This window comes from Otolemur garnettii, unplaced genomic scaffold, assembly GCF_000181295.1.
Source record: "Otolemur garnettii isolate 467f Iridium unplaced genomic scaffold, OtoGar3 scaffold00004, whole genome shotgun sequence".
In the NCBI taxonomy this organism is placed as follows: Eukaryota; Metazoa; Chordata; class Mammalia; order Primates; family Galagidae; genus Otolemur; species Otolemur garnettii.
This window is the reverse complement of record NW_003852399.1, coordinates 28034269-28053402: the sequence shown is the minus strand read 5'-3', so window position 1 is coordinate 28053402 and position 19134 is coordinate 28034269. Positions and strand designations below refer to the sequence as shown.

Sequence of the window (19134 nt, the reverse complement as noted above, 5' to 3'; positions counted from 1 at the left end):
ACTCAGGGAAACTTCCAGAATTCCTGGGTGGGGTAAGGGGTTAGAAATGGCTGAAAAAGAAGCCATGAATGCCATATTTAAGAACACAGTCTCTGGAGTCACCCTAATTTGCTTTGAATCCCAGCTCTACCACTGGTTAGTTCTGTGACCTTGAACATGGTACTCAACCCATCTGTGCCTGTCTCCCCTTCAGATAATTGTAGTTACCCCAGAGTGTTGTTGTGAGGACAAACCTAGTTACTAGATGTTAATCCTTGGGACAATGTCTAATAAATGCTAGCTTTGTTATGATCACTAAGGGGCCTTCCCTGCGCTGGGAACTCCCACTTGGTTTCCTGTTGTAGCCATGACCCTCTCCCCACTATCTCACTGTGCAAATGCTGATGAGCTTTTGATTTTATTTTAAACCCAGGAAACTGATCACCTTGATGGACCAATGTACAAACCACCCCAGATCTGCAGGTAAGGAGAGGTCTGAGCAGGGTGGGATCCCAGAAGCAATTCCAGGTTTGGGTCCAGCACCAAAGCTGGCGTGGGGAGCAGCTTCCAGCAGGAGAATCCCTCAGCAAACCCAGAGCAGACGCAGGCCCTGGAGGTAACCATGGAAACGAGAGCCCACAGAGGCATCTAGGGTGTGGGATGGGTAAGTGGGTGGAGGGAGGGATGGATCGATGGGCGACCAATGGGTAGATGGGTGGGCAGGTGTCACTTACACAGCAGCAGGCTGAGGGCCGGGGCAGCAGCTGTGAGCACCTGAGCTAGGGGAGGTTTGGGGAGCGGGAATGTGTCCTAGAATGGGCAGCTGGGCATGACAAAGACAGAAAGGGAATCTTACTTCTCCCAACTTCCCAGATGGAGTAGAGGTCAAGGGAGAAGGAGAGTGGGCATTTAGAGCAGGGTGCTGTGCTTCCACTCTGAGTATGGGTGAATCCTGCCCCACCTAGACTCTTGTGTGCCACAGCTCCCCCGCCACCCCTCCCAAAGGCTTTCCTGAGGCCCTACCCTGTGCCCCACTCTGCCACAACCTGCAGACACAAAAGCATCAGTGCAGTAAGCACCAGTCCTGCCAATCAGTACAGTAGCTCTGGCACTGGTGCCAGAGTTTGGTGCCGCCCATACCTGGCACTGTAGCAGAACCGGTGCATCCTGCCACCAACTGCATACGGGTCCTGTTGCTGTCGCTTCCAAGTCTGGCTTCTGGCCTCAAGAGTCTGTGATATCCTTTATTATGTTCTTCTGCACAAGTCCCTGCTGCTTCAACTGAGAACTGGACCCATCCTCAGACATGCAGTGTAAGTTCAGATCAGGAAGCATTGTTCTGAGAGAAAGGAAATAGTCCTACCTGAGGCCAAAAGACCATCCCTCACTGCCAACCAAGACTCCTGGAGAGACTCCTGTCCTAGGCCTGCATCTTGGAGTGAAGTCTTTGTAACTGAGAACAGCAACTGGGACCTCCCCATGCAAGCCAACCCCACATTGGGAGAAGTGGGTGAACAGAGGATGTCTACAGCTTCCAATTTATCCATCCGCAGTGAGAAGGATGTGTCCCCAATTTCTGTGATCCTCTCCTTCCTCTAATGTAGACACCCACCCTGTGGTTATATGGGGCCATATGACTGAGTTCGGGTCAAAGAATGTAGACAGAAGTGAAATTTGCCATTTCCAGACTCAGCCTTGAAAACATCTCATGCCATTGTCCACATTCCCTGTCTTCCTTCATCTCTCAGCATGATGCAGAGGATGCCAGGAAAGGATTCTGAGGCCCTAGAAGTTGGCAGAGCTCTACATGAAGGAGCCTGGGTCCTGGAATCTCCACGTGGAAGGTTACTCGCAAACACCCAATTAGACTACAACATGAGCAAGAAATCGTCGTTTTATACCAGTCCCCCCTTATCTGTGGCTCTACTTTTCTGGGTCTCTGTTATCTGCAGCCCAAATGTATTCAATGGAAATTTTCAGAAATAAACAATTTGTAAATTTTTAATTGTGTGCTGTTCTAAGCAGTGTGGTGAAAGCTTACACTGCCTATCCCAGGATGTGAATCATCCCTTTGTCCAGTCTACCCATATCATAGATTCCCCCTGCCCATTGATTGCTTAGTAGCCACCTTGGTCATCACATCAACTATGGGCTGTGATATTGTGGTACTTGTGTTCAAGTAACGCTTTTTTCAATAATAGCTTTGGAGTACAAGAGTAGCGATGCTGGAATATTGTTATATGGTTCTATTTTATTATTAGTTATCATTGTTAATCTCTTACTGTGCCTAATCTATAAATTGCACTTTGTCATAGGTATGTACGTACAGTATATATAGGGTTCAGTACTATTTGAGACTTGAGGCACCTGCTTGTGGCCTTGGAATGTCTCCTGCAGATAAGTGAAGATTGCTGTATTATGTTAAGCCCTTGTGATTTGAGGGTTGTTTGTTATAGTAGTGAGCCCACGCTAATTAATCCTGCACCTACTTGAGATAGTTAAGAGAGAAGACTTTAGAACCATAGAGACATGTTGGAGTCTTAACACCCCACTTAATGGGCATCAGTAAATAGAGGTAGTAATAGTACCCAAGTGAGGGCAAGAGGCCAGCGGAGAGTAGAGCTCAGCACACAGCTGGCATGTCGTAAGTGCTCAATAATTGGCACTAGTCACGGCTAACATTTTATAAGCACTTGCTATGTGTCGGGCCTTGTTACATAGCTCTTTAATGCTTCCTTTAATTCTCACAGTAGTTTTATCAGAGACTATCACAGGTCTTAAGCTGAGGGAAATGAGGCACATGAAGAGAATAAAGTGTTTTGCCCAAGGACACATGGCTGAAGGGCAGGATGGGGACAGTCCAGCTGTCTCTTCACTTGCTCTCCTGTCTTCATCTTCCTTGGTCATGTGTAGTGGGGGGTGGTTGCTGAGACTCTCCACTCCCTGGGCACAAGGTGGGCCTAAGAGTGAACTGTCCTAAACCAGGCATCCCACTGGGCCAGAGAGTAGGACTGTGGGAGGGGCTGGCAGTTTCAGATGAGCTGCCAACCACCCAGAGAAAGTTCCAGAGAGGGGGAACAGTAGAAATCAAAGGACACAGTGGAGGCGGATAGAGAGGGCCTCAGTCTATGCACAATGGGCTTTCAGGAGTGTCTAGGGTGAAGAGGAAAGATGGCTGGACCCTTGAGGCAGGTGAGAGCGGGGCTGGGAGGGGCCCTAGAGCAGATGGGTTGCCCTACATTTGCTCCATTTGGGAGCCTTGTTGTCCTCTTATAAATTTCCCTGTGGTGACTCCATCTAAATGTAATCAAGCTTCTCTTAATTATTCCAGCCTTGTCCCAGGATGCTCTGAGGAATTCAGTGAAGGGCCCCAAGGGAGTAGCTCCTGGTGGGGCAGGTGGCAAGAGCCCCACAAGGAGGGAGGACTGGAGGACCTGGTCCCATTTTCACTAAGGGACTCCTGGAGGAGCCCTTCATAAGCAACTATCTTTTCTCCCTCGTGAGCTTCCACGGAGCAGTTGGGAATGAGGGGCCTACAATTGGAGAAGGAGGTGGCCCCTGGGGATGAAGGTCTATTTTTAAAATATCAGTCCAGCATCCAGAAACAAAGTAAAGCCTATATACATATCTACTATTGACTCCTGAGAACACGCTAAATGAGAAATTGCATTCATAATGTGCTGCAAAACGTCAAGTCCTTTATTTCCCAAATTTTCTCTCCAAACTATCTCCTATGCCCCCAAAGGAACTCCCTCCTCCCCACTCCAGCCTTTCCAAGGTTCAGATGCTACTGTCCTGTTCAGTGGTCCCCCTTCCCTGCTGCTGCCCTCCCCTCCCCCAGGCCCTCATCCCCACTCCCCACTCCCACAGTGTCTCTGTGCCCTCTCTCCTGTGAATACACCCAGATAGGCCAGCAGGCCCCATTACCACTATCGCCATGAAAATGGCTCAGGGGCTGATGCCCCTCCAAGGAGGGGAAGAAACTGTGATTATTCCTAATCACAAATTGTTTTGGGAGGAGAGGATTCTGAGAGGAGCAGGTGCAGGGAACCCTTTGTGAGGCCAGGATGAGGGAGGTGATGACAAAGGGACAGGATGTCTATAGTGCCCTCATGGCAGGGGGTCCTGTCCTAAGTGTAGGGGTGGCTGCAGGCGGGTGTCTGCCAGGCTGAGTGGCTGCTCTGGGTCTCAGCCTTGGCTATACACTGGAACTACTTAGGAAGCTTAGAAAATACTGATTCTCTGGGTCCTGCACCAGAGGATCTAACCTGTCCAGTGTGAAGCCCAGAGCTTCCAGGAGCATTAACTATTTTAAAAGCTCCCTAGGATATTCTCAGGGCTGACCCCCATTAGGCTACTCAGTTGCTTAGGAGAGCAGCCCAGGGCCTGGGGGCTCTGGACCATGGTCCCAGGTACAGCAACTCCCACCCCCATCTGCCTCCCTGACCCACCAGAAGGAAGGAGAGTAGGGCCAAGACTCCAGTTGGTTCAGAATAGCTTAAGACAGCAGCTGGAGCCACATTCATTCATCAATCAACAACTATTTAAAGCGCTCAGCAACTACTGAATATAAGTGTTGTGAGGGTGACGACAGAGACTGGCTGAGACACCAAGGTTAGGATGGGCAGTTAGGACTCTCTGAGGAGGTGACATTTAAATTGAGACCCGAGTGACGAGGAGCTTGCCATGCAAGCTGCCGTGATGAACAGGGAGAGCAGCAGGTTCAAATTCCCTGCATGAGGCCCAGGGGCGTGCAGCTGCAGGCTGCCTGGGCAGGGCACGTCAGGGGGTGTCTCGGAGCTATAGCAAGGAAGTGGCTTCCATCCTCAGTGCAAGGGGAAGCCCCTGGAAGTTGTTCAGGAGGGAATGCCATGACCTAGTTTGTGTTTTTAAGAGACACTCTGGCTGCAGTGTGTGTGTGCGTGCTGGTGGGGCTCAGGATGGGCACAGGTGGAAGGTCCACACCATCGGGTTGGCAGGCAGCCCCACGCTTACGCCCAGGGAAGGCCAGCACTCGCCCCACATGGGAGAATGTAGGTCAGGCAGCCCTGCTCCCTCAGCCCAGCCGCCAGTGCAGCCCCCTCGCCTGTCAGGGGGAAAGAAGCTGAGTGTGAGATGTGTGGGCTCGGCTGAGAGATCAGCGTTGGCAGGGCAGGCAGAGATAACAGTCACCCAGGTGCAAGGATCTGGGCCACCACTTTGGGTCCCTTTGTTCCTCTTTCCAGGGTGCCTCTGTCTCCTCACAATCGCCCCAGTGGGCCAGGCCAGCACAAAGGCAGGTCTGAACAGGCGCCTGGTGCAGGTGGCTGAATGAGGGCTCAGACCTCTAAATAAACCATAAGCAAAGCCAGCTTCTCCTGTACGGAAGGAGGGAGATGGCTCCATTTCTCTTCAGCACAGTGACTGGGAAATAAACAAGTGGCTCTGCCTGTCACATACACTTAACCCTCTGCAAAGGCATCTGTCAGACCCACAGAGCTTCTGCCTCAGCCTTTCTAAGAAATAACCGACATGCTCCAAACTCAGTCTTCTCCCTGCAGCCTCCAAGTTTACTTTGCCGTTCAAGGAGAGGCAGGTGTGGGGGCCTGTCCCTGGCTCCAGGCGCACAGGAAAAACCATCATAGGGCAGGTGCAGATGCCAGGGACAGTGTAGCTGGAGGCATGTTGGTACAGCTCTCTCAAGAGAGGGAGGAAGGGGAGGGTGGGAGGAAAGGTGGGAGACGGTGGGGGTTGGCAGGAGCGGCCCCTGTTACAGAGAAGGAGGGTGAGAGCCCTAGGGTCTAGGCAGAGCCCTAGTGCTTTGCTGGTGGGGTGGCCGTGGGTGTGGGAGACACAAAGAGAAACAGAAGGCAGAGAGACTCTTTCTACATGGGCAAAATCTCCTACCACCACAAAGGATGAAGGAATGAGCAGGAACAAAACCAGACAGGAACAGAAGGAGGCAGGCGGATAAATAAAGCAGGGGAAAGAGGAAAACCCCAGAGTAATCGAACCCAAGCATTTCTGTGGTGGGGGGGACCCTCAAATGCAGCAGACAAAAGTGATGTGTTCATGTGTTCATTGAGCTAGCCCCAAAGAATGGGGAGCTGAGGCCAAGGGAATGGGAGGGGCTGGGAATGGTGGCTTGCAGCAGAAGCCACGCTGCTATGTGACAGTGAAGCAGAGGGGGGCTGTGAGCTCTGGAGGGGCCAGAGGCAGGCAGCCACGGTGAGAGGAGGGGGTGAGGGCTGGCAAGAGCTGTCTAGGCTGTCCCCCAGGGCTGCTGCCAAGGGCACCAGTAGCAGTGAGACCATCACCTGATCACCATCACCCCCAAGGTATGTGTGTGGGGGGGAGGACTAGGAAGGGCAGAAGAGGCAGCAACCGTGATTACACAGGCACAGAAGGACTGGCACCCTCCCAGCAGCACTCCCTGGGCATGAAGGAGACCCAGGGACCTGCAGACTGCAGCCCAGACAGGTGTGAGGGAGCCCTAGACTTCAAATGATAAATTCAGCAGGCCTGCAGAGAGGTGGGGGTGAGCTCACCCCCAAACACAGCCCCTGAAGGAAAAGGAGACAGAGACAAAGACAACAAACACTAGACCCTTCCACACACACACACACACACACACGTACACTTCCCTCTAGCATCAAACACAAGAGAAAGGAAACTTATGTGGTACTCGCTACCCTATTCTCCCTCTCACGTGGCTGCCTCCCCGGAAGCCCCCACACTTGCAAGGCCTGCTGGGGCATGGTGAGGAACCCTCTCAGCAGGCGACACACCTGCACACACATCCACACACATACCCAGAGGCAAGTGGCTGGAACAGTGGTGGGGCCAGCTTGGATTCAGGAGCCCCCACCGGAAGCCAGATCAAGGGTCTTCCCCAGGCCCTCCAAGGAGGCCCAGAGCTTTCTACAGCTACGCAGGACATCTGTTCAGTTGGGATGGCACTGACAGGCTGCACAAAGAAAAGATGGACTGCCCACTGTGGCAGCGGTGGCAGCCCTGGGAGTCCAGAGCCACCCTGTAAGGGCTTTCCCAGGACTTCTAACCATGACCTGTAGACACAACCCCCTGTTAAGCTCTCACACCTCGTAGTGCTCTGGTCTTTGCAAATGGACACCACACAGAAGGGCTGAGGGACCCAAGGGAGGGAGCTCTCTGGGATTGTGTGTCCATTTCCTAGCTCAGCCCAGTAGGCAGGGCCTTAAGGACAATTTAGGAGACTGAGAGCTTGGGTCTCAGATCTTGGGAATGAGGCCACAGATCCTGAGCACACTTACACTGAGCCTAACCCCCAGTCCCCATGGTCTGCACACACATATCTCTCAATATATCACACAAACACCTGCCCCTGTCTCAGTCCTACCGAATACTACACTGTACGCAATACACTGTGCGCATGGCACTTGGGTCCCCATTACATACACACACCACACTGACACGTCCCTGAACTAACACTGCACGCATCTCGTCCCATTAGAGGACCCATTTTTATCAATGCTGTACACACAGTCACTGAACACGCCTACCTTCCCCAGCCTACAAGCACACACACAGCTTCATGCACTCCCCTGCGGCCCACACGCCACCCGGCCTGTGCACACGCGGAGCCCTCACCGAGCTCCCCAACGCAGCTCCGTGACTCTGCAAGCTAAGCCGGGCTCCACCTCAGGATTCCCTCGTTCCCCCCCACCCCGCCCCAGCTCCTGTTCCCCAACAACCCCATCCCCAGGCTTCGGGGAAAACTTTTCCTCAGGTCCCTATAAAGGGAAATCCCGAGTTCCTCTGGTCCTGCCCTGTCACAGGCAAGCTGCCCCTTATCCCCAGCCCTGCTCCTGCCGGACCTGGAGGGGGAAAGGTCATCGTAGGCAGCCCCCTGGCTGCGTCCTGGGGGTGGTGACAAAAACAGCTGTCACCAGAGGGCGAGTAGGGGGGTAGGTGTTAGCCCTGCACGGAGCGAGGGGCGCAAGGGGGTCGGCAACCGGGTCGCGGTGACGCGCCAGGGAACCGCGGAGAAGCGGCAGAGGCTGCATTTTCCGAGTCTGGGGCGGCGGCTGCGCCGGGCCGGGGCGCGCGGAGCTGTCCGTTCAGCACCACCGCGCCGCGCCCAGCGCAGGGCCGGCGCCCCGGCACCCCGGCTCTGCTCCTGCGCCGGCTCCTGCCGCCCGGCGGGTGAGGGACACGCGGATCCGCAGGGGTGCTCCGCGAGCGGTGGGACCACGCAGCCACCTGTGAGCCTGCCGCAACTGCGGGCGGCGGCGGCGTGCCCGGCCGGAGACTGGAGGAGACGCTCGGCGGACCCCGCCCGCCGGCCCGCCAGGCGCACACACAGGCGCACACACACTCGCACCCGCGCGCACACGCACAGCCACCAGCGGCCACCGCCGCGATGCTCGCCGGCAGGTCGGGGAAGTTTCCCGCCGGCCTCGGCCGCGGGCGCCGGTGCTCCCAGGTAAGCGCCTCAGGAACGCGCGGGGCGAACCCCGGCAGCTCTGCCGGCCAAGGCGCAGCGCACGCGGCCCCGGGGCTCAGCGCCAGGCGGGCGGGGAGACCCGGCGGGGGGAGAGGGCTCTCCAGTGGTGGGAGCCGGTCGCCAGGAAGGCCGGGCCATACCCGATTCCCCGGCCCCAGCTTACAGACTCGAGCAAATTTCCCCGCCCCCGCCCCCAGAGCTCCGCGCCCCCTAAGTCGGCCCAGCCCTGCCCGTGCGTATCTCAGCTCCGGTCCCGCCTGTCTGCGGCGAGCGGGCGGGGGCGTCTCCCGTGCCTGCCCACGAGCGAGGTCAGCATACAGCCCCCCGGGCTCTCGGAGCCGCAGGCGCGCGACCCCGCACGCGAAAAGCGATCTCCGGGACCCCCGGGGTGGGGGTGGAGGGGCAGCCACGCTAGTACAAACATACCCACTCCTGCCTTTCCTCGGGAGAATCCAACCCCCACAGGGCAGGTCCCCTCCCCCAGGGTCCCTCAGCACCCAGAGACCCACCTCGAGAGGACCGGGTAGGGAGAGGGCGCTGGGGCCACCCGCGCCCTCGCCGACCCGTTCCCTCGGCTTGCAGGTGTAGCGCCCCCGCGCGGTGCGGGCGGCCGGGCGCCTTCAGCATGACCGGCCAGAGCCTGTGGGACGTGTCGGAGGCCAACGTCGAGGATGGAGAGATCCGCATCAATGTAGGCGGCTTCAAGAGGAGGCTGCGCTCTCACACGCTGCTGCGCTTCCCCGAGACGCGCCTGGGCCGCCTGCTGCTCTGCCACTCGCGCGAGGCCATCCTGGAGCTCTGCGATGACTACGACGACGTCCAGCGGGAGTTCTACTTCGACCGCAACCCGGAGCTCTTCCCCTACGTGCTGCATTTCTATCACACCGGCAAGCTGCACGTCATGGCTGAGCTGTGCGTCTTCTCCTTCAGCCAGGAGATTGAGTACTGGGGCATCAACGAGTTCTTCATCGACTCCTGCTGCAGCTACAGCTACCACGGTCGCAAAGTAGAGCCCGAGCAGGAGAAGTGGGATGAGCAGAGTGACCAGGAGAGCACCACGTCTTCCTTCGATGAGATCCTCGCCTTCTACAACGATGCCTCCAAGTTTGACGGGCAGCCGCTGGGCAATTTCCGCAGGCAGCTGTGGCTGGCGCTGGACAACCCTGGCTACTCAGTCCTGAGCAGAGTCTTCAGCATCCTGTCCATCCTGGTGGTGTTGGGGTCCATCATCACCATGTGCCTCAACAGCCTTCCAGACTTCCAAATCCATGACAGCCAGGGCAACCCCGGTGAAGATCCTAGGTTCGAAATCGTGGAGCACTTTGGTATCGCCTGGTTCACATTTGAGCTGGTGGCCAGGTTTGCTGTGGCCCCTGACTTCCTCAAGTTCTTCAAGAACGCCCTAAACCTTATTGACCTCATGTCCATCGTCCCCTTTTACATCACTCTGGTGGTGAATTTGGTGGTAGAGAGCACACCTACCTTGGCCAACTTGGGCAGGGTGGCGCAGGTCCTAAGGCTGATGCGGATCTTCCGCATCTTAAAGCTGGCCAGACACTCCACTGGCCTCCGCTCCCTGGGGGCCACCTTGAAATACAGCTACAAAGAAGTAGGGCTGCTCCTGCTCTACCTCTCGGTGGGGATCTCCATCTTCTCTGTGGTGGCCTATACCATTGAGAAGGAGGAGAACGAAGGCCTGGCCACCATCCCTGCCTGCTGGTGGTGGGCCACTGTCAGTATGACCACAGTGGGGTATGGGGATGTGGTCCCAGGGACCACAGCAGGAAAGCTGACTGCCTCTGCCTGCATCCTGGCAGGTATCCTTGTGGTGGTACTGCCCATCACCTTGATCTTCAATAAGTTCTCCCACTTTTACCGGCGCCAAAAGCAACTGGAAAGTGCGATGCGCAGCTGTGACTTTGGAGATGGATTGAAGGAGGTCCCTTCAGTCAATTTAAGGGACTACTATGCTCATAAAGTTAAATCCCTCATGGCAAGCCTGACGAACATGAGCAGGAGTTCACCAAGTGAACTGAGTTTAAATGATTCCCTACATTAGCTGGGAGGACTTGTCACCCTCCGTCCCACATTGCTGAGCTGCCTCTTGTGCCACTGGCACAGACCAGGCACATTAGGGTTATGGCGTAAGGAGTATGCCCAGCCCCAGAGGGGAGAGATGCATAGGATATGCACCCCAGGTTTCTTTTACAGTAGTTAGGATCACCTTCAGAGGGTGGTGTGCCTGACACCATGCCTTTGCACCTTTCAGTGAAATCAGACTCACTGGTCTTTGCATCATAGGCATAAAATGTTCACCTTTCTGCCAGATGAGTACACACCCAGAATGCTAATTTTTCTGTTCTTTGTGTACACTATTCTAGTGCTTGTGGCCTGGTATTGTCTGTGAGTTGTTGTGCTCCTGTTTCTGAGGTTGTTATGTGAGTTCTGTACAAAAAGCCCCCACAAGTCTGTCCAGTGAAAATGCATCTATGAGGTCAGCAGGGATATCGCGGGATTTTGCTCACAGTCATGTGAAAACAAAATCTCAGTTCTTTATCCATTGCTTTCATTTAGTTTTAATGCCAACACAAAGAGAATGCAAAATTCAGCACACTTGCCTGATGCAAGTCTGTGAATTGTCTTTATAAATGATCTGTAGCTCTGTGGCTTGCATGGGTGCCCCAATCATCTTTAGAGCAATGTACACTGATGTTCATCTCGTAAATGTCACTCTTTAGAGAATGTTACTTAGTTAAACATGTTGTAAAGATTGAATGTTTTTTTCCCCCAAGAACTGATGTATTAGGAACAGGGGCTTCAGCTAAACAGTTCAAACACCAGGACGCCTAAAGCTAAGTTAGTGAAGGCTATGCCCTTTCCTCCATGGTCAAGCCTCCACCCTTCCTATGGCAACCATAGAGACATGTATTATTTCTGGCTGAGGCTCCTGGTCTAGGACATTTGACCAAATTTTGCTTGTCTTAGGTAGTAGCATGTTTTGGAAATATTTATTTTTTAAGATGTTTAGGAATAAGGTCGTGTTTTGTCTTTCTCAACTAAAAAAAGGTTTACTGTTCTATCATCTCCCTGAGGTGAACATTGTTGTGTTGCCAGCAAGGGCAGCAGCTTAAATACTTTTGCTCTGAAAGCTCAAAGAATGACAGCCCTTTTATTTCCAAGCAGAATTTACTCAAATGACTTTGCTGCTTGGATATAGTTATTGTATATGATGCTATGATTGCCCTGGAGTTCCTGCCATGACATGGAAACCTGGCAGTAGGGAAGTATGTACTCAAAATATAGATGTGCTTGAAGGTAGTGCCCTAGTGGCCTAGCCAGGATGGAAACACTGCAGTTTTAATTTCCATTCCAGCTGCCTTTTCTTGGGGGGGAATATGTAGAGACCAGGAGAACGGAAAGAGTCATAAAACATCATAAATAATTGTAAACCTCTTGAAAGGCTTAATGCTATTCAGAAGACTTCTAATATTGAAAGGAGACAACCATTTCCTTCTCCAAAATGCCCCCCTCTTCTCCAATTAACAGGCACACGATGTTGTGAAGAGGAACCTGGGCCCTTGTGTAAGATAATCCTTCTCCATCATCTTCACAGTAATATGATGGTTTTCCCATGACTTTCATTAAGTTTGGTCCTTAAAAAGGCTGTAGAATCCAGGGGTCTGAGCAGTTAGCCAAGCTTTTTACCCAAGGCTTAGGCCTCCCCTGAAGAGGTCCATTTTGTGTTTTAGTTGATGGAGGAGACATACCTCACAGAGGTGTGGAGAGGATCTTCTAAGAGGTTTGTGTACTGGTAGTTGCCATGGTGACTGCAGCATGGGTGATTTGTTGGATGAATGCATTTTGCCCCTTATGTCCTTTTGTCCCCAGTTCAAAACCTTCCATCAGACTGGATTCACATGCAGGGGTGGGTGGCCACCTCCTAGAGTCTCTATCTGTTTCTCAGAAGCACCAGGAAAGAGGAGGTGACCATGAGACAAATGACCATTGAATCAGAGGAGCAGGGCTAGTTTTTAGAATTTGCACATGGAATACACTTGGCTTTCACTGATGTTTCCAGCATTGGAAGGCATAAAATGTACAAAATCATCCCCAGCTGCACTGAAGGCAGGTGATGGTACAAACTTGAGAGGACTGTTCAGTTTGCTAAGGCTAATGGTATCAGGTCACTGACCATGAAGCCTGTGCAAAGTGGAAACGAGGAAGGAGGCAGAATAACCCAGTCACTCTCATGAGTAGTTTTCCTAACACGATGGTTTACCACCAAAAAAAAAAGAGGTTCCCCTAGTGGGTACCTTTGCAGATATGAAAGCTGGATAACTCTGGATAACTTGACTTTTCTTTTTGGTAATGAAGAGACTTGCATTTATCGGTGCCTTTCATTGGAGGAATCCCAAAGTGCTTTAGAGACTATCTTTTTAACATCTCTTGTACATATATATATACATAGAAACATACACACATATTCTTATTTAAAATATTACTTTGCCCACCTGGGCCTTCAGTCACTTCTGAGCATGAGAATGTCCCAATAGCATTGAGTTTCCTAAGTGGTGGTTTCAGTTAAATGAGGAAGAGAACAGCCCAGCTGGCTTGAACACCGGAAGTAATTTCCACAAAGGGTGGAGACTGAACTTTGACCCAGGGAGAAATAATCTTGCTTCCCCCATCCCCAAACCCCCACTCTTCCAAGGTATGAAGTTCACAAGTACTCTCAGTTGGACCTTTGCTTGACTTTGCAAGATAATATTTAACATGGCAGTTTCCTGTAATCTCTGAAGCTAACCAGGGAGGGTCAGGTTAATTTTCTGCTCTGTTCTTAGAGCAAAGGCTATTAATATGAGGTGACAGCTTCCTTTCCAGCTGTTGTCTTGCAAACAACTTCTCTCTCAACATTTGAAGGTTGTTATTTTCAATGCCATTGGGACAAATATATGAGACATGCTTTTCTTATGATATGTGTGATGAGCATTTTGGAAGTGCTGGGTTGCAAAGGGACACACGTCTATGGCAGAAATGCCTGTCGGTTATAGGTTTATGTTTTCTGCCAAACCCCTCATTTCCTGGGGTTTGCTACCAAGGAAGGGCATGTTGTAATGCCAAGCTGATTTGTAGCTCATGAGGTAGTAATTGGTATTTAACATTTGAATTTGTTATTTCGTCTTACCTTAGCACTCAAGTAATTGAACTACCTGCTAATTCTTGCCTCATTTCAAAGAAAATAAGTTGTTATGCACTTTGGGATAGTGGTGATCTGTACAGGCTGTGTGTTATCTACTCGAAGGCTTAACTGGTATTTCTTGTATGTTTTAACAGCATGACTTGTTACAGAGTTGTAATTTAAAAAATTGAGAACGCCGTATTTGCGATGTCAGTTTTAACACTCATTAACACACTCCTGTGCAAGTGTTGACGCAGGCTCACTGAATCCTTATGTCTGATTGCTGTACTTCCATCTCCGCACCTCGTCTGGGGGATAAGCAGTCATGGTGACCCACTCGGGACTCTAGCCTCGAAGGTGTGCAGGTTAAATGGGAAACAATGATCTACACTTTTTGGAGGCACTTCAATTATATATGCAGTGAGAAACACAAGGGCATTCAAAGCTCGGGACCAGATTTCCTGAGAAAGGCTGGGCTATGTTTATTCTTTGCAGACACAGGGAGGTGGGTCCTTTTTTTGCCAGGACCTAGAGCTCCTAACCTTCTTGGTAGAAGGTGTGGCTTCCCTGCAGGATCCTCCCCTCCCCCATACACTGTCCTGCTCAGAGTCCCTGATGGCCAGCCAGCCCTGCCAACCCAACTGGTCCCACCCAGGCCACTGTCCCTGCTGCTGAAGTCGCTCCCTAACAGGACATAGGGCACTGGGTAACCTTGAGCATCCTAGCTAGCTGGATACCACAGTAGGGAGGGCACTGGGCCGACCAGGCTGAGCTGGGCTTTGCCTTCAGCTCTGTGATCGTGCACACGTCACTTGGCCTCTCTGGGCCTCATGTTCCCCTGATGCAAAATGAGAAAGTTGGATTAGATAATCCCCAAGCCCTGCCCAGTTATTCACCGTAATGTAAAAACTCGAATTTTTGCATGTCTCTGTGTCCTCATTACGGCAGTAAACGGATCCTGATACTCCTAATTTATTTGTAAGCAGAGCAGAGGGACTGCATACAAACAACCTTCTATTGGGTTCCATTTCCTCTTCGGTAGTCAGCCACAATAGATGACAGTGTCACGGACAATGCAACTAGAAAACTGCTTGGGCTAGTGTCTGTTCCAAGTGAATGGAGTTTTAAAATCCTCCATTGAACGTCTCCTTTGGGCTTTTAACTATTTACGTCCTTTTGCACCTCATCAAAATTCTTACTGTTAAAAATCATTAAAGAGAGAGGAAGATTGCACTGAGCCCATTTGGCTTCAGGGGTGACTCTGCTCACTTCCCTGTGTTCCCTTTGTGGAGACTGGCAGATCCCTTACCCCGCTCCTGGAAGGGTGCCCCTGTGTGTACAGGGCAGATGGGGCTCCCCAGCCAGCTTGAGGAGTGGTGAAATCTGCAGGGGTCCTCTTCCAAGTACTCTGCAAAGGGCAGCAGGGATCTGTGCTGGGCTGGGGAAGAGGGGTGCAGGAGGCTGGTGTCCCTGCTGTTACATCCAGTGGGGCATAGCCTCCAGCTGCTGTCCCTTCAGGAGGGGTACAAAGGGGTGTTCAGGGGCATTTGGGGGCCAGAATGCCTTGTGTCTTAAGAGGAAAAACAAACACCTCCTCTCAAGGGAAGAAATTACATACCACATTTACATGGTTATTATTTCCTCTTATTGTTAGCTCTATTAACTAGCATTTCTACTCAAGGACCTCCATGGCTGTTATAGCCAACTGATACCACAGGTCCAAAAAACTGCCACGTTTTCCTCCTTCTGTGACCTCCTTTATCCATATCACCATCCTTCTGGCTAAATTCTCCCAGGGAAATGATGGTGTTAGCAGCTGACAAGCTGACGCCTTCAGAAGAAGGTGGACACCACCAAAGCCTCCGAGACCTGGCCCAGGGGAGAGAGACACTCAAGGAGAGTGCGAGGGCAGGTGTACCTCGGAGCTGCCCTTACATTCCCGTAGAAGGAAAAGGACAGGGAGAAGCCAGAAAAAGGAACAGAGAGTAAGTCAGGGAGGAGAAGGAAGGCGAGGTTAATGGCGTTATTTTAGGCCTTCCATGGAATTTATGTTATCTGCACTCTTCACCCAGCAGGGGCCTTCTGGAAGTATCTATTTTTGGAGGCCATGCCACTCTCCTCCACCTGCAGCTGGGACCCCTGCCTGCTTGCCAGAGGGTATGGTGATCTGTTAGCACAGAGAGCTCTGGAAACTACTAAGGGCATTTTGTATGAAAAGGGCAGGGAGGGCACACGGAAAGAAAGAACAAACGTTTCCTCGTGAAGATGAGGCTTCTGGGTTGTGCACAGGAAGAGGATCAGCTGCTGGCCCGATGGGGAGGTGGGTGGAGGGAAGGGGAAAACATGTCTTCCTCCGTGAACAGGGACCTCCACAAAGACAGGGCAGCGAACAGCCCAGCGTGTGTGGGAAGCACACGTCAGGGTGGCTAAAAGCAAGCAAGGTGCAGAAATAGGGCAGAGCAGACCAGCTGGAAACTAAGGAGCTCGGCCTTCATTCTTTTGTCACTGGGGGGCGGGGACATCCCGACCACATTAATGTCAGAATGGGTGACTCTGGCAGCAGCTTAGGGGGGGCCAGGAGGCCTATTTGAGGTCACGGAGATAGCACATGTACAGGCCAGTTGTAAAGAGAGTTGGGCGGGGGGGGGAGGGAGGGCAGAGAGGAGGTGTTGGCTGTGCAGCCTCCATCAGCTGCTAGGTGTGGGGCAGAGGGACAGGGAGGGGCAGGGTGGCTTCTGGATAAATGTTTGGGTTGCTGACTGGGTAGATAGTGGGGCCAACAAGAGAGACAGTGTACTCTGTCCTCTCTGAGGCAGAGCCTGGGGACACACAGAGGCGTGTGTGGTAAGCAGAGGCCTAGGACAGGCATCATCGGCTTGGTAGCAGAAGTGAAACTATGAGTGAGATAATCCAGAGAAAGGGCAGAAAGGACAGGGGCACTGCACGGGAGGCTGGCATCAGAGGGGCAGCCACGGGAGTGAGTGTTTCTCCTTTCCCTGGGGACTCCTGGTGTAGGCAGCCTCCACTGCAGCCTCAGCCTTCCTCTCTAGCTAGTTCCTCATTTCCCCCTGTGATCAGCCCCTGATCCTACCACCCTTTTGATGGTCACCAGAGCTACCTAATAGCTAAATTCAGTGGCCTTTCCTCAGTTTTTGACCCCCTTACCCCAATTCTTTGACTTGTATATCAACATGTAAGTCCCTGACACTCCCTTCTCCTGTTTTGACACCGTGTGACAAACACCTCCACCCCCACTGGGCCGGCAGCTCTGTCCTTGGCGGCCTGCGGTGCTCTTTGCCCAGCTACAGCCACCACTGGGCTGTGAGTGGCCTTTCTGTCTCCAGCCTAAGCCCCCACCTATGAGCCTGCTCCCCACTTCACCCTGTGCATTTAGAAGTCATCCTGGCTAACACTGGCCACTTCCTCATTTCTGCTCATGGAACCCCAGTGCTCCCAGACCCTCAGGTGGATATTTCAGTCTCTAATCATCCCATTTATTTATGCAGTTGCTTACCATAGCGATCACTTACTGGCAGCTGACTAATTGTCAAATACCATTTTAGACGTAGGGGAATAAATCTGAAGGGCATTGCTCACAGTCATGAAGCGGTGTAGACTTTAAAGCCCCTATACTGTGCACAGAAATCACCTGGGGTGCATTTAACAATGTAGGTTTTGAGGCATCATTCCCCCCCTCCCCAGAATTGGGTCCTTGGGGTGGGACCAGGAATCTGCAGGTGGTTTTGGTGCAGGTGGCTTTCAGACACTCGTGGGGAAACCTCCTCAGGGTGGGCCCTGCCGGCCTGCTCATCCTCACCTGCCCACACACCAGGTTTTCAGCAACGCCTTCCTGATGGGGCCTCGCCCACCTCAGTCCTTGCTAGCACATGCTTTCATTTCCACCAGACTCACTTCCACGCTGTCCCCGCCAATCAGCTTGCCTGCAGATCCTCCCCCTACAGGCTCAGCTTCTCCTTCCAGGGTCTTAGACCGACTGGTGACTTCAGGCTGAATACAGCCCCAGACGTGGAGGGCAAGTGAAAACCTGCCTGGGACCAGGAAGGCTCCAAAACAGAGAAGAGGGCCCAGTAAGGAAGGAGTTGCCTTTAGCTGGAGTGACCAGGGGCAGGCAATAGGGACATAGAGATTGTAACAAAGGACACACAAAGTCGACAGCACAAAAGGACTGGCCATCTGAATGTTGGATGACCAGTCTCATCACCCATCCAGGGCCGGTCAATCCTGAGCCCCAGACTCCTGGTCTCCCGAGGTCTCTGGACACCCAGGAATGTTGTGTGAGCAAGGCAGGCTGGGTGAGTGTGGCAGGAATGGAATTGGGGTTCTCAGGGAGGTTTTTTCCACTTAAAACTCTTTTCGTCGCCTACATCTCCAGACATTTAAAGACTTCTGAGCTATTTTCAGACCTACTATGAAAAGAACTGAGGTGTTAGCAGTCAGACACCCAACTAACTATTCCCTAAGAGAAGAGCTGGCATGACTCACTTTTGATCTGTCAGCTTCATATGGATTTTTTCTGGCAAACTTTGTGGGTCTGCTTGGGCTGACTCCACCAGGAGCGGCTGAGTTATAACCCACCGTGTCCGGGGCGGTCATTTCAATGGCCAACATGATGGGATCGGAGTCTGCATTTCTTTTTGTGGAAAACATGAAAGGACAGGAGGGAAGCACGATGCACAAACCTGGGGTGTCCCTGGGCTCCCCTCTTCCCACGGCCAGCGTTCTCAGGCCTCTCCTGGATTGAGATTGGAGGAGCTTCTGGAATGAGGTGTTGCTGGGAACTGACCCCAGAAGAAAATCAGTTCTGCTCTGGCCTCCACTCTGCCCTGGGAACCCCGGAGCCAGTGACTTGAGTTTCAGAAGGAGGATGGTGAGGCTTTATGCACTGCATTTAAATATATTGCTGTGTAATTTTCCAATTTTAAACATGAGATCACTGATTATTCAGTAGCTTTTTTTTTAGGCCCTGTGTTTATGTGTATGCTTGTTTCATAGCCTTTTCATGCTAAAAAATTGCAGTCAAACCAAAATATCCTACTGACACGCACATTCACCTGCGAGGTCCCGCCCCTTCCTGCGGGAATGTGTAGAGGTATGCACAGCTTTAGAGCTCGCCAGAGGCTTCTACGGGTCTCTTGTTCTGATGTGTCAGGGATGAGCCTGATGCTTGAAAACTAGGATGTGCAGATGTCACCTATGCAGAGAGACTGGAGTGCTGGCCTCAGCGAACAATGCCAAGAATGGGATTACATCAGCCAGGAACCCTTGTCCATCTCAGACAGTCCCTTAAGAGCAGGTTTGAAAAGTCACAGGGGGATGTATACGTGTGTGTACATGGACATGTGTGTTTGCGTGCCTGCCTGTCTGTGTGTGCACGTGTCTGTTTATCTCTGTGTATGTCTGTGTGTGCATGTGGCTACACGTGTGTGTGTGTGGGAAGAGTGCTTGTGCCTCTGTGTGTGAATCTCTGTGTGTGAATGTGGCTACGCATGTG

General features: G+C 52.3%; 1 protein-coding gene across 1 annotated transcript; it reads left to right on the top strand.

Annotated features, from left to right (window-relative positions):
• The first annotated feature begins 8122 nt into the window (after positions 1-8122).
• KCNS2 (potassium voltage-gated channel modifier subfamily S member 2) lies at positions 8123-11888 on the top strand. Its single transcript, XM_003782454.2, has 2 exons — positions 8123-8422; positions 9026-11888. Exon 2 carries the CDS (start codon positions 9069-9071, stop codon positions 10500-10502), a length of 1434 nt encoding a protein of 477 aa, XP_003782502.1. The 5' UTR covers positions 8123-8422; positions 9026-9068; the 3' UTR covers positions 10503-11888.
• The last annotated feature ends 7246 nt before the right edge of the window (positions 11889-19134 follow it).

What these genes read in the sequence shown, in the direction of transcription:
- KCNS2 (XM_003782454.2), top strand. Translation starts at nt 9,069, where the DNA reads ATGACCGGCCAGAGCCTGTGGGACGTGTCGGAGGCCAACGTCGAGGAT.